The sequence below is a fragment of the Ictalurus punctatus genome, chromosome 7 (genome assembly GCF_001660625.3).
Source record: "Ictalurus punctatus breed USDA103 chromosome 7, Coco_2.0, whole genome shotgun sequence".
Lineage (NCBI taxonomy): Eukaryota > Metazoa > Chordata > Actinopteri > Siluriformes > Ictaluridae > Ictalurus > Ictalurus punctatus.
The window spans coordinates 27,867,125-27,882,599 of NC_030422.2; the positions used below are offsets into that span (position 1 = coordinate 27,867,125).

Consider the following 15,475-nt stretch of genomic DNA (forward strand, 5'->3'; position numbering starts at 1 on the left):
CAACAGGTATGAGAGCTAATATCAATCCATTCAATCATCATTTGACTGAAGTTATTTCATTTAGTTTATTTTACAGGTCATTAAAAAAATTGTGAAGTAAGTGTATGGTTTAATAAAGAGCTTTCAGTGTTGTCTAGTTCAGCTGATGTGCTCATACTGTCAGCTGTATAGAGTCAGGAAACTCATAAAGCATATTAAGCTACCACTGAAGCCCAAAGCAGCAACCTCCTTTAACCTTTCTAACCTTATCCTAACCACCATAACCTTTACACAAACGCTGCAGGACAACAAGAGATAGAAATCGGTTTGTTTGTTCATGCATTGTTTGTTTGTTTGTTTGTTTGTTTGTTTGTTTGTTTTTAAAGCTGATCTGTTAATTTATCTTAAGAAAGAAAGAAATAGCATATTTTGTTGATTTTGGATTTTATGGGTAATTCCAATCAATGTAATATTTTACTAATGTACAAAATATCTTAAAAGCAGTCATTTTAATAAACAATTTTAGCCAAAGCTCCTTGATTTAATGCATTTGGTTTGATTTTTCATTTTCAAATTGTACAAACAGTAGGAATAATGATTTGCTTTAAATATTTGCTCTTCCTTTCCCCCCTCCCCTCCCCTCCCATCATCATCGTCATCATCAGGTTTTTATGAGTACAGATTTAATGAATCATTATCAGGGTAGCTGATAATGATACATTTAGCTCTTAAATACTTCTCAACAGATCTGATGACTAATTTAATTAAATGAAGCCTTAAGGCTTTTTTTATACTTAAGATAAGTTTTGTAATTAATTTTGCTAGAATCTATGGAGGATAAGTTGAAAGGTGAAAGCATTAATTAATATAATTACTGTATGCCATTGTACGATACAGGAATAAGCATGCAATTAAGAAGTATAATGATGAAAAAGAGCATTTGTGAAATATAGATGGTGGTGGGCCAAGCTAAGTGTCCAATGGACAAAGTAATTCAAATCACACACACACACACACACACGCACACACACACACACACACACACACACACACACACACACACACACACACTATATACATATATATATAGTGGTGCTTGAAAGTTTGTGAACCCTTAGAATTTTCTGCATATCGCCAGTAATATGACCTAAAACATCATCAGATTTTCTCACAAATGCTAGTGTAGAAAACAAAAAAAACAAGTACAAAAATGACACAAAAATATTATATTTGGTCTTTTATTTATTGAGGAAAAATAAAGTGTGAGTGGCAAAGGTATGTGGACCTCTAGGATTAGCAGTTTACTTTAAAGGTGATATTAGAGTCAGGTGTTTTCAATGAATGGGATGATAATCAGGTGTGAGTGAGCACCCCGTTTTATTAACAGGGATCTATCAAAGTCTGATCTTGGCACAAACAAAGGAGATTTCTGAGGAACTCTGAGGAACAAAACCATCTTTAAAGAGTTTGGACTCCACCGATCCACAGTCAGACAGATTGTGTACAGATGGAGGAAACTCAAGACCATTGTTACCCTCACAGGAGTGGAGACCAACAAAGATCACTCCAAGAGCAAGACGTGTAATAGTCCACGAGGTCACAAAGGAACCCAGGGTAACTTCTAAGTAACTAAAGTCCTCTCTCACATTGGCTATGTTAATGTTCATGTTTTAATGTTAATGTTCATGAGTCCACCATCAGGAGAACACTGAACAACCATGGTGTGCATGGCAGGGTTACAAGAAGAAAGTCACTGCTTTCCAAAAAGAACATAGCTGCCTGTTTGCAGTTTGCTAAAGATCACGTGGACGAGCCAGAAGGCTATTGAAACAATATTTTGTGGATAGATGAGACCAAAATAGAACTTTTTGATTTAAATGAGAAGGGTTAAGTTTGGAGAAAGGAAAACACTGCGTTCCAGCATAAGAACCGTATCTCATCTGTGAAACCTGGTGGTGGTGGTGTCAAGGTTTGGAACTGTTTTGCTGCATCTGGGCCGGGACGACTTCATCATTGATGGAACAATGAATTGTGAATTATACCAGAGAATTCTAAAGGAAAATGTCAGAACATCTATCTGTGAAGTGAATCTGAAGAGAAAGTGGGTCATGCAGGAAGACAACGACCCTAAACACACAAATCATTCTCTCAAAGAACGGTTAAAGAAGAATAAAGTTCATGTTTTGGAACAGCCAAGTCAAAGTCCTGACCTTAATCCAATAGAAATGTTGTGGAAGGACCTGAAGCGAGCAGTTCATGTGAGGAAACCCACCAACATCTCAGAGTTGAATCTGTTCTGCACTGAGGAACGGGATAAAACTCCTCCAAGCCGATGTGCAGGACCGATCGACACTTACCCCAAGAGTTTAGTTTCAGTTATTGCTGCATAAGGAGTCACATCTGACACTGCAAACAAAGGTTCACTTACTTTTCCCACTCACAGATATGTCACTGGATCATTTTCCTCAATAAATAAATGACCAAATCCACCCTGTACCACATAATTAAAACAACTCTCAAGGGTGGACAAATAATAAATTCATTAGTTAGCCCAGCAGGTAAATAAAAGCAGTTTGCAAACCCAGTTCCATGTTTTGTTGCCTGGAAACCTGACTGACTAGGCTAAAATGTGTTAGCTAACATATTGTAATAATGTATAGTGAGCAAGTTAGCACAATAATTCAGACCGAAAAGAAACAAATGACTACATGATCATGTAGCGCAGAGTGCTTGTGCCCTCAACAAAAAGTCAACGTTTTGACATACTGTAGCTTCATACTGTACAATACCAACTACAAAAACTTTGGCACAGCAATGTGATCAAACTGTGAACGGTTTAGGGAAGCGTAAGTGTTTATTTAGTAACAATACAAACAAATTTGCGATTTCTCTTCTTTTATACTTCTATTCAAGATTTTATTGTATAGTTAAAAACGTATATACTTTACAATGCTGGGTCTACTGTTGTGATACACTTTACAGAAGGTGTTGTTGGTAAGCTTAACGTACCTGTATAGAAGGACTAATATACTAAAGTAAATATTAAATATACTTAACCCAGTCAACTCTATGTGTATACTTTCTCTGAAGAGGGTCCCTGTTGTAAATATCATTATGCTGCCACAAAGCAAACTGCAGCTAACTATCGTCAATTCAGTTTCCCAGAATGAATCAGGCAGATTCGATAGAGCTAATCAAAGGATTTGTTTTTTGTTTGTTTTTTTTTTTTAATAAAAAGTTATCCATTGCATAGTTAAATATATTTGTGCTTTCACTATAAATTTTATATATCTGAGAAAAATGAAATTTATGAGACGTTGAATTCGTAGTCTTGTATATTAACATTACGTAAAGATTCTTTTTGTTATAATGAGTGTTCGGAGTTGAAAAACTGAGTGCGTTTCGGTAGTTTGGCTCTATAAATATTTGAATTTCACTCTTAAATCAACAACAACCCAACAAAATCGATTGGTCCATCTACAAGCTAAACACGTCCCCCCCCACCCCCCCAACCCCCATTTATACGTTCAAGAGGTTCTCAATAGCCACAAACAATTATCTGCAGGATATAATTAAATAAATAATATCTATACAAACAAAATGCTTTGTTGAATCCCATATTAAACCTAATACTGGGCTAAAGACATTTGTTAGCCAAGGATTAAGTGTGGCTCACATCTGCAAACTTACTATGACATGTTATTCACGACAGATTTAATATGCTACTAAGATTATGAGGTAAGTTTTAGCCACCTAAAGAAGACTAAGTTTGTTTCATTCCGCAAATTCAAGTCTTGACAGATAATCATCTATAGCCTATTTATATTTACATTGATCCTCGCTACATCTATTGAAATTGAAACTCTAATATCTATATCAATTATTTTAAGTTGCAATGCAAGTCTCTGGACAAACAAACTTCACCTCACACACTGCATATTTAAGAATAACTGCCATGTTTCCCCTCCTCATGCTTGAGTGTTTAGAAGATGGTGGTAAACATAAAACCAGCTTGTGGCTGTATAAATAATTGACACTCTACATGAATTGAAGTTAATAGTGAACATGCATGGTTTCTCTTCAGGAGTCCCTTTCTGCAGATGATTGAAGGTTTAGGGTTAGTATATGTCAGGTAGTTGGGAGTAGTTCCTGCTCCAGTAGCCACCAGAGTAAAGCCAGTCTTGTCCGCCATTGTGTGGGTTTGCTCCTTGGTGGAACCACCTAAGACAGTAGTACATAAAATTATGTTAGATGGTGATTTTCATGGGAATGTGTGATTAGTTGTTTCTCTAATGCAAAGTATTCTTACATGCTGAATTTTGCACACGTAGATAAAGAGAAAGAGAAAGAAAACACGCTATTGTTGCAGCTCTTCAATGAACCACCTGGGGGCGCTGCTAAAAAGCAAGCACATCGTGAACGTTTCTGTATTCTGGGTCGAGGTGACATCAGTGCAAATTCACTGAAAATCCTCAGAAACTAGCAAAGTTCTGAAAGACTGGCAATGTCAAACCCTAGCAAAGTTGTCAAAGTCTAGCAACATTCTCAAATTCTAGCGACATTCTCAAGTTCCGGATTAAATTCTCAAACTTTATTAAAATTCACAAACTGTAGCAACATTCTCAAAATCTGTCAAACTCTAGTAAAGTTCTCAAATTTTAGTAAAATTCACTAAGTCTAGCAACATTCTCAAACTCTAGGAAAATTTACAAAGTCTGGTAAAAATTCTAAAGGTTATACAGCTCTCAAATGCTAGCAAAGTTCTCAAAACACAGCAAAGTTCTCAAAGTCTGGTAAGGGTCCCAAACTAGTTAAATTTAGTAAAGTTCTTAAAGTATAGTGAAGTTCTCAAAGTCAATCAAAGTTCTCAAAGTCAATCAAAGTTCTCAAAGTCCAGTAAAATTCTCAAACTCTAGTAAAGTTCTCAAACCAAAGTAAAGGTCTCAAAGTCTGGTAAGGTTCCCAAACTCCAGTTCAATTTTCAAAATCTGAAAGTCTAGTAAAATTAGAAAAATTCTAGTTAAATTTTCAAAGTGTAATAAAATTCTCAAACTCTAACAAAGTTCTCATACTGTGACAAAACTCTCAAATTCTATCAACATTCTCAAACTCTAGCAAAGTTCTCAAACCATAGCAAAGTTTTCAAACTCCGGAAAGGTTCCTAAACACTAGCACAGATCTCAAAGTCCAGTAAACTGCTCAAACTCTAGCAAAATTCTCAAAATCTGGAACAATTCTCAAACTCTAGTAAAATTCTGGTAAAAGTCTGTAAAAATTATGGTCTAGTGAAATTATAAATCTTGCAAAATGGTGAAAGTCAGATAAAATTCACTTTTAATCTTCTCAAACCAAAGTTTGAGAACTTTGAGAAGTTTTCAAAGTCTGGTAAGATTCCCAAACTAGTTAGATTTAGTAAAGATCTTAAAGTCAACCAAAGTTCTGAAACTATCGCAAAGTTCTCAAAGTCAATCAAAGTTTTCAAAGTCCTGTAAAATTATCAAACTCTAGCAAAGTTCTCAAACCAAAGTAAAGATCTCAAAGTCTGGTAAGGTTCTGAAACTCTAGCACAGTTCTCAAAGTCTAGTAAAATTCTCAAACTCTAGCAAAGTTCTCATACTCTGATTAAATTAGCAAATTCTCTCAAAATTCTCCAACTCTAGCAAAGTTCTCAAACCATAGCAAAGTTTTCAAACTCTGGAAAGGTTCCTAAACACTAGTTAAATTGTCAAAATCTGGCAAAGTGCCTGAAGTCTAGCAACGTTCTCCAAGGCCAGTAAAATTCTCAAACTCTAGCAACGTTCTCAAACCATAGTAAAGATCTCAAAGTCTGTCTGGTAAGGTTCCCAAACTCTAGTTAAAATTTCAAAATCTGGTAAAGTTCGTGAAGTCTAGTAAAGTTCCCAAACTCTAGCAGAGATCTCAAAGTCCAGTAAAATTCTCAAAGTTCTCAAAATCTGGTACAATTCTCAAACTCTATCGTAAAATTCTGGTAAAGATCTGTAAAGATTATAGTCTGGTAAAATTATAAAACTTGCGAAGTGGTCAAAGTCAGGTAAAATTCACTTTTAATGTTCTCAAACTCCAGCAAAGTTCTCAAACTCTTGTAAAACGATCAATCCCTAGCAAAATGGTCAAAATCAGGTAAAATACTCCATTTCTCGGAAAATGATCAAACCCTAGCAAAGCTCTCAAACTCCAGTACAGTCTGGTAGACTGGTCTGGTAAAATCCTCAAATGCTGATAAGATAAGATAAGATGTCCCACTCTCAAACACACCTGATCCAGATTGTTAATGAATTATCCCATTGACACTGGAGTTTGAGAACTCAGCCATAAATATGATTAACATCAAGTCTAAAGCCTGGAAATGAATAGCACACCAAACACACTGCTGAGGAGCTCAAACCTGGGGCCAAGGGACAGGCTTCTTATATGAAGCAATAAAAAAAAAAAAAAAAAAATTGATAATGAGCATGAATTAAGGTATTTATGAATTAAAAAGATCACAAGTCAACACACTCTCATATGTTCACATCGTAATATAATTGAGCTATTCAAATATTAAACAAATTAGACAAATATGTACGGCATCGTATTATAAATTTATGTCTTTCAATGTATTTATTAAGTAGAAGAAGTTGCTCTAGTTTAAGAGGACTGGTTTTTCTTATGATTATTTGAGTTCGATCATGATCTGGCTATTGCGTCAGTAAATCCCCATGGAAATAAAAGTACTGGTGTCTGCGTTTTGACCAGATCAAATTTGATCACTTATTGGAATTTTTTACCACTGTATAATCTCTACCAGTGGTAAAACTTTGTGCTGGACCCCATTATAGTATACAGTAAAAAGGTTTACGCAGTTTTTTTTTTTTCTGGGACGATAAATGGCTTAAGGAACAAATCAGCTTACGGCGGTGTTGTACAGAGTACGCAGTGAATCATGGATGTGATACATATAACAGGAGCACAGCTCAGGATTTATAGCACTGTCTGCTAAAACACTAACCTCGTCTTCCACTCGTCATTGGATTTGGAGCGGTTTTTCCGCGCCACTCTCTGTTTTTCCTCCACTCTCTTCTTCTCAGTGCTGGCCAAATCTGGATGCGAGAAGTCAGATATAAGCAATACACGTTGATTCCGACATCGATTAAAAACACCTAGGGACTATATCCTGAGCTTTCCCCATGATTATGGTGAAGTAGAACAAAGCTTTACAAACGCCATTTGAGAAGTTCTTTGTATAGCAGTAGTTGGGTGTGAATGAATCATCCCTTTGCCATGACACAAGGGACAGACATCAGGACACATGAGTGCTCAGCGAGCGCATGCTCTTCGGATGTTGACAACCGTGACATTGTTTACTCTGGACACGTGCGTCTGTATCGTTTCTCTTCCGGAGTATTCTGTCACGTCGCGAGACGTAAGGGAGTAGAGTACGGAAGCAGGTAAAGACGTATTTATTTAAGGGCAGGCAGACAAATCCAAATCGTAATCCAAAAAACGTAGTCAAGACAGGCAAAGGGTCGGGCGATCGGCAAACGGGCATAAACGGAGGAAAGCAGGAATCAAAGTCGCGGTCACAGAACACGGGGTCAAAACACAAAAGAAACATGAACTAGTACTATGGACTGGGAGCGGGAAAACCAGCGGGGACTAAATGAACTAATCTATAGTTTAAACTAACTAAATCTATCATGAACAGAACATTAACAACGTATCTAACTATACTATATCTACTCTAATACTCCGCGAGGTGTACAGGGACGCGAGCGGTATGTATCCCCAATATCAGCCGTATAGAACCCAATAGAACCATTTTCTGCACTCTTGTCAATGCGCTTTTTAATGCTCATTTAGTTGTAGGCTACAGAGTGTTCCATTCTTTCAGCAGTCAGTTATAGTCCTAACATCGGCTATTCGAGGGGAGCTCAAAGACGACCACATCAGAATATTTTTATTTTACTCTTTTATTTATTTAAAGTTATATTGTGCCTTGTTGGTAGCCCATGCCTGCTGGAATGAGAAAAACTGTTCAGTGTTAAATAAATAGTTTGAAATTGTAGTTTTTGTAATTGATTTTTTTTCTTTGAAAAGCAAGACAAAATAGTAAATAGCGCATTTTGACTATTTAATTTATGCAATGGTGAAAAAAATGGAAAAATAAATGGAAAAAACGCGAAAAAACGTGTTCGGCCATCGGCCTTCGGCGAAGTTTTTCATTATATTCGGTTTCGGCTTCGGCCAAGAATTTTCATTTCGGTGCATCCTTAGTTTTATGTCGTATTTTGTTTGAAGATCTAAAACTATTTAGCATGATATATACACAAAAACAGAAGAAATCTGTTTTTCACAACACTGTAGAGTACATGTATGGACTGGAGTTTAGGTTTCTTTCTGTACCTATGTCTCCGTTCTCCAGGGCGCGGATGTCAGGCCGGAGGCGGCAGTCTGTGATGGGGAGATTCTCCTTCATGTCTTCCTCCAGCTCATTAAGTTGCATAGCAAACGTGGAGAAGGCGTAGTACTGAATGAAAGTGACAATAGTCGACATAAGCCAACAAGGTCTTAAAAAGAGTCGATCTCCAAGATTGTAGCAGAAATACCATGACTTACCCTGTCTAGGAATTTTAGCATGATCTGGATAACTAGACATGTTTAGATACTTGTTCTATATAGAGCTCCTATAGCTCCTATAATTTCTAGCTAAGTGATAACTACAAATATCTCCCTGAAACCAGCTGGAATAAAAGTAAAAGGGCTGTGAAATCATTTTGTTATTTAACTCATTAAATAATTGTTCTTCCTTAAAATTGGTTAAATAAATAAACTTTTAATTGTGCTAATAACTAAAACGACAGTTTTTTTTAATAATATATATTCGAAAGAAAAACCCTGAATAAAACAAAATATTAACTAAATTGTCAAAGATTTTAAAACTGGAACTAATATAAAATGCTTAGGCTGCAACTCATAAAGGCGAAATCTGACCAGAGATCAGCAGTTTTATTCCATGAAATCGGATAAATACGTGCGCTTTGACTTGATGATGAAAAACCGAAAAGACGACAGAGCACTTGTACATTTTCCCACCGTAGTTCTTACCTGTGCTGAGTTTTCGGGTCTGGGTGATATCCTCCAGATGAGTTCGCTGCCCGGGATGACGTGCACGGTCTCGGCCTCGGGTGGGGGCATCTCCTCAGCCTCCTCATCCACGCTGCCCTAAAGTGGGGCAACAGAACCCGTGGTAGAAATTTAACTACAGTTGATCTTCATAGTAAACATTTTTCATCATCTAATTCATGCAAGGAGAATTTATGAGCATAGTGTGAAAATTGGTTTTCACGGGTTTTGAGGTACGTTCTTATCAAACATGCGAATGTTATTGTGTCACAAAATATAAGACCCTGTCATGTACCAGTATGCAAATTAAAGGGGAGGGGTTTTTTATTTTATTTCGTTTTTGCATTAATCTATTCATGGGATTTATTGGTGAGGGTAAAAGTAAACGTATCCTTATGCTTTTTTTTTTTTTTTTTTGTAAAACACCATGCCAAACAATTTATTATTTAGTAAACATGTAAATGCAAGAGCCAACCCTGCATTCATGCATTTACGGTTAGGTTATGCGTTTATATTTTCCTGATTTCCTGATCTGATTTTGTTTACATCACACACTCCTACAAAGTTATTCTGATTCCATTACAAACAGTTTACCATAATAATGTCGAACTGTAAGGCATTTCGGTTGCATTTCTTAGTCAATAATACAACTCGAACGTCTTATAAGGATCGCCACATACCACTAACCCTCACCTTCTTGCTGTCTTTCTTCTCCTCGGCAGTTTTCTTATCTGCTTTTTTGTGAAGGTCGAAAGCAGATGGATCCACTGTGTACAGACATTCAGTCCACTTGCCGTAAATGGCGCAGATTTTCTTTTTGCTGCAGAAAGCGCGCATGTTAACGTCATACCTGGCAACCCTTTACAACAGTAAGCCCTTGTCAGGGCTATTCGGTTTAATAGGCGGAATAAACGCCAGCTTCAAATAAAACATGCTGACGAGGCTAAACGTGAGTGAAAGCTGCTTAGGGAGCATTTAATATGATTTAACTTTCATTCATAATGAGCAGTGTTAACAGTTTTCACTGATGCAGTTCATCCACAATTCAATTTTTGCTTCAAACTTGATATAGCGATATTATTGTCTTGGAATTACCATAAAAGTGTTTCACTAAAAATATAAAGCCCAAGTGTTTACAAATAAATCTGCAGAATATATGATGAAAAACGGAACAAAACCTCAAATGGCGATTTGTGTTTAATTACACCACAGCACTGTTAAATTCTTAATCCTGATTGGCCAGAAGGTGTTGATTAATTTTCTATCAGCAGCTCTGACTGAGTAGTTCTGGCTTCAAGGCAAATCACAGGTTTATATGAATGTGCTGTTCTAATATAGTATTGTTTCTATAGTTACAGCTCATTTAGAGGGACTTGTATGGTGGACACCCCACATAAACAACAGGAAGTAACTCGCTTGGGGTACATTCCACGACATTACATATAACTATAGGTGAACCAAATGACATCCTGTCCTTTAGGTGTTCTTTATGTAGTAAAATCACACCACAACAGGGAGGAGTGATGCGTCCCAGTGTGAAGTGAAGTTACTGTTACATACAGTTTGATACTATTTATTTCTTACAAATAAACTAGTAAAGTGATCAAAAAGGCAGAGCTAAAAATATCATCGATATACTACCTTTTATCAAGTATGTAACCCTCCACTTTGTGTAGCTCTTTGCCGAAGAGGCCACATGACTTGAATGTCAGACTGCACCTTTCGCCAGTTCTGTCAGAGGTCAAACAACAGACATTGTGCGTTTGGGGAAGAAAGGAACATTTTTGTGCAAAAAGCAAACAAAAACATTTTTGTGAGAAAACCGTCTCAGATTCTTATGAAATTTAAGAGTTGAACCCCATGAGATTTGGTGATAATTGCAACAATAAAACACACATTTTCATATGCTCATATGTTTTTCTAATAATACTGACAGGAATTTAAATAATTCAATTCGTATCTGTAATGAGTTTCTGTAACCTTACTTGCCCTTACTTATGGTTAATAACCTCCACATTGCCGTACTGTTCGATCCACAGCTGACCCACAATGATGTTATGGACGCAGCATGTAGGATTGGTCCAAGTGTACGCTTCCTTGTGTCTGGGCAATGAAGAAAATGTATTCAACAGTTATTTAAATAATCATATGTATATTGGATACAGCAATTATCAGCAAAGTAATCAGAAAGAGAGCCAAAATGCAAAAATGTGCTTGAATGTATTCAGTATTTCTACCCATTTTAAACAGCATATCTCATTTCTGAGCATATTATTCAGATTTTTAAAAAAAATTTTAATTGTACAGTCATTGTAATTTATGTTTACATTTATACATTTGGCAGATGTGTTTATCTAAAGTAAGCACAACCCAATCATGCAGTGACACTTCCGATCATCCAAAAAAAAAAAAAAACACCCCTCACTTGGGGAGCTCCAGGGTGATGATTCCGCGAGGCTCAGCCTCCACACTCTTTCCCCAGAACTTGAGTTTAGGGTAGATGGAGCCATTAAACAGGAAGTCATCATTTAGGCCTTCGGCGTGGAATGCACTAACGGGTGGGTGGTGGCTCACCTGCTCTGACATCCATCTAAAGCCCAGATCCTCTCTGATAAAGACAGACATACAGTAGAAGAGACACAAGCCTTGAAAGTTTGTAACCAAGATCCATAAGGATCTTGCATAAGGACGTTTAAAAGATGTAAAAAGATACCGTTGCCAACAATAAAGCACCATCTTGATTTGATCTTTTAAGGTTTTTAATAAGTCTTACCAAAACATTAAAAAAAGACTACTATTAGGGTGGTATACTTGACATCAAGCTAAATACCCAAATATATGGATAATTAGGGGCCAAATTAAGACTGACCAGGATCAAGCAAACTAATGAAAATGTTTATGGACCAGAATGGAAGGGGAAGGGGGGGGGTTCTATTCTATTCTAATCTTATATATATTTTTTTGTTTAAAAAAGGAAGGGAGGTCCATCCAAGCTTACACTGGAGAGGATTGTACGAGTTCCTGAAGACCCTCCTTTTACCTATACTATGGGTGACAGAGCTGTGCAGCCACGGGACTGGTTCACGTCCATCAACTTGTGCAACACTTCTGTCCATTTCCCTGGAACGCAGATGCTTTTTAAATGTTGCCTTCATCTCAAATTCTAAGTCCTGCCTTTTGGCTTCTGCCTAGTGCCATGGATGTTTCAACTCCTCTGCTGGACACTGGCAGCAGGATACTGCCGAATTTGGAAGACTGACACCTGCCTGTCTGTTCCTACCAAAGACAACACCAACTCGGACACAAACTGCAGCACTAAGGCTCACAGGGAACTCAGAGAAGAGCTCTCTAATAGCAAAAAGGGTCACACAGTCCACAACATTAGGATAGATTTACTAAGAATGCTTCCCCATCATTCCAGCATGTAGTGGATATGCTTGCCAATTAGACTCAGCGAGGCCACCATGAGTGGTATCAGTATCTGTTGAGGATGCTCAGACTAGCCATGGGTGGTAACAGTATCTATTGAGGATGCTCAGACTGATGACATCCGATGCATCAGTGATCTCCCTAGACTTGCTAGAAGTGTGGGCATTCTAGAAGTAGGTTATCAGCCTGCACTTGGACACCAAATGCTATTGACTGAAATGTCTCCTTGTCTCAAAATAAGCTCAAGTTGTTAACAGTTCTTAGACCTGAACACATGCTGGTCCGCTCAGACAATGTTATGATGGTCAGCTATAAATCAGCTATATAGGTTGTGTGGCTCTCTCTACTTGCACAGAAACTCCTTAAGTAGGTCTGTTGGCCTACTGTACCCATGATTGGCCTCAGTGAGAGCAGTACATCTCCTGGGGCTGTGCAATGGTACAGGAACATACTCTCAAAACTGTACAAACATCCAAGGGAGTGGTGTCTTTAACTGGAAGTGGTAGCCCAGATCTTGAGGAGATTTGGCAAGACATAGGTGGACCTTTTCACCAGTGACAAGTCAATGCATTGCCATTTGTGGTTCTTTATGGCAGACCTGGAGTGTCTGCTGGAACAGGTTGCCCTGGCCCACCAATAGCCTTACTACTCATTATACTTCATTATTTTTTTTCTCTCTCTACCACTGGTTTCAAGATTCAGCTAGGCTACAGAGTTCAAATTGGCAGCTTGCCTCCTAAGCAATATGGATGTCGGGATTTGGCACCCTCAGTCAAGTCGCCTGTGTTGTCTGGTCCCTTGGACTGATTTTCCAACTGAGAGCTGTTCTCAGAATTTTATTTCCTCACAGGATTGCTAAACACCGGCAAGTCTCTACCTGCCCTAAAGGTGTATGATGTAGCCATTGCAGTTCACCACAGCACCATGGGTTGCATCTCTCTAGAGTCTCTTAGGCTTATTACTGCCTTGTAAAAAGGGAAAATTTGAATCACTTACTGTACATGACCTTATCCATACAAGTTGACTTGTAGTGCGTGTCTTTAAAAACTGCCTCCTTATAATGGGGAGCTCTGGTGTTAAGCTTGCCCTGCATCATTGCATACCTAGAGTGACTTTATGGCAGGTTTTCTTTTCATAATTTTTTATCATTGTGACTCAACATGACTTGCAGCTTTCAGTGAGGGTGAGCCTGCAGAGTGTTCCATGCTCTTCCTTACTATACCTCATGGTACTATCTGGAACCCATATAGATGGTCTGGATTCCCATATCCTACTGTGACACTCTGTAATCAGCACCTCTTTCTCACTGCCCTTATTTTGAGTTTTAACACTCCAGGAATTCTGTTCTGCTGCTACCTGGGTGTCAGGCCCATCCCAATAGTGTGAGTGTGGTGGTCATCTCTGAGCACCTTTCAGGACAGTCCCAAGGTGAGTCCTGTTCATGACCAGACTTAATTTTTCGCAGATATCCAGTTGTTATACACCAGCCCTGATGGTTAGGAGAGGTCAAATGGAATGCTAGTTACATATAGCTTGTAACTGTGGTTCTAATAACCCCATATAACCCCATATCACTGCCAGGATTCCACAACAGTCTGACACTCAATTTGTGGAAAGTAAAATTAGTAGTAGCATTAGGGATAGGGTTCAAATGTATACTTTTTACATGATATCAAACAAAATCCAATAACACCGCCCTTGCGCATTTGAATTCACGCAAATTTCTTACGATAACAGGTTGGTACCATATCGGGCGGCTAGAGGGCAAAGCACGTGAGGCTAAGACTAGAGGAAAAGTGAGCTTTTACACGAGTTTTCAGATCTGACAGAAGTAATGGATAATGGAAGAAGGCATGAGAGTCATTACAGGCGTTTGTGATCAAATGCATTTAAATGGTTAAAAAAATATAGATGCAGTAAAGTCAGTATAATACTCCTGGATATTACTACCAATTATTTACAATGCTGCCAAATCTACGAAATCAAGTTCTAATGATTAAATCTGTCTCCCCATTGAAATGTATCCCAAGTACGCCATGGTACAGATTGCTGCATTTTCAGCACTCACCTGATTAGCTCATATGTTTCTCCCAGCAGTGGATTAAAGGGCTTTCCGGTCCTTTCCCACTGTGAAGCTACAGCAGAGACGGCAAATGCAGCCACACACTGTTCAACACAAAGATACATGACTGCACCGATCTCGTTACACAACACACGTCAATATTGGTTCTGAATATTTTAACACTAGAATATTCTTCCTTTACACATTCGCCGAAACGCAGCTTTACAGAATTGCAGACACACAGCTGTTGTTATAATACAGCATCATTGTGTGCCCTTCATAAAAATTTCAGTATGATGTTATATCACACCATCCATTGTGGGTTTTTTTTTTTTTTTTTTTTATCCAATAGCCATCCAACCCAGCTCCTGGTCTGTTTATAATTACATTTAACAACAACAACAACAACAACAACAACAACAACAAAAACTACACCATAAAAACAATAATGTGATTACTTAAAATAGCAACTCATGTTTAAAAATCAGTTCATTCTTAGGCTTAGAATATGTTGAGGGTCCAAGATATACTGTATGTCCCTGTGTAAGTTGCTAATATAGAAACAACAATGTATAACAACAAGCGCGTTGATTGAACAAGCAGCTCCTTTACTGTAGAAAGACGGCGTTACCTTCATCCTCTGGATGGAGTCTGTGGCGGCGTTGGCTTGCTGGATGAGATATGTGTGCTCCATATATTCAGTGAGACGCTGCAGGAAACTCAGAGGCTCGTTGAAGATGACTGGCATGGCGATTTTTGACAGTTCCTGAGTGAAAGTATTATACATATCAACCATTACTCATGGATTTTCAGATCTCAGACATCTGAGACACACTCACATGCAAGAAAATGCTTTCGATTGACATGATCGGATTCAGCATC

At 37.9% G+C, this 15,475-nt stretch overlaps 1 protein-coding gene across 1 annotated transcript in view; it reads right to left on the bottom strand.

Annotated features, from left to right (window-relative positions):
• Positions 1-2,814: 2,814 nt before the first annotated feature.
• Positions 2,815-15,475, bottom strand: part of LOC108267250 (oxysterol-binding protein-related protein 1) — a 49,855-nt gene continuing 37,194 nt past the window's right edge. Inside the window, exons 19-28 of the mRNA XM_053681841.1 lie at positions 15,225-15,359; positions 14,600-14,697; positions 11,528-11,710; positions 11,098-11,205; positions 10,744-10,833; positions 9,796-9,922; positions 9,085-9,201; positions 8,383-8,506; positions 6,989-7,079; positions 2,815-4,200 (exon numbers count right to left, since the gene is read on the bottom strand). Of these exons, the coding sequence (XP_053537816.1) occupies positions 4,098-4,200; positions 6,989-7,079; positions 8,383-8,506; positions 9,085-9,201; positions 9,796-9,922; positions 10,744-10,833; positions 11,098-11,205; positions 11,528-11,710; positions 14,600-14,697; positions 15,225-15,359 (1,176 nt within the window). The 3' untranslated portion in view covers positions 2,815-4,097. The remainder of the gene's footprint in view (positions 4,201-6,988; positions 7,080-8,382; positions 8,507-9,084; positions 9,202-9,795; positions 9,923-10,743; positions 10,834-11,097; positions 11,206-11,527; positions 11,711-14,599; positions 14,698-15,224; positions 15,360-15,475) is intronic.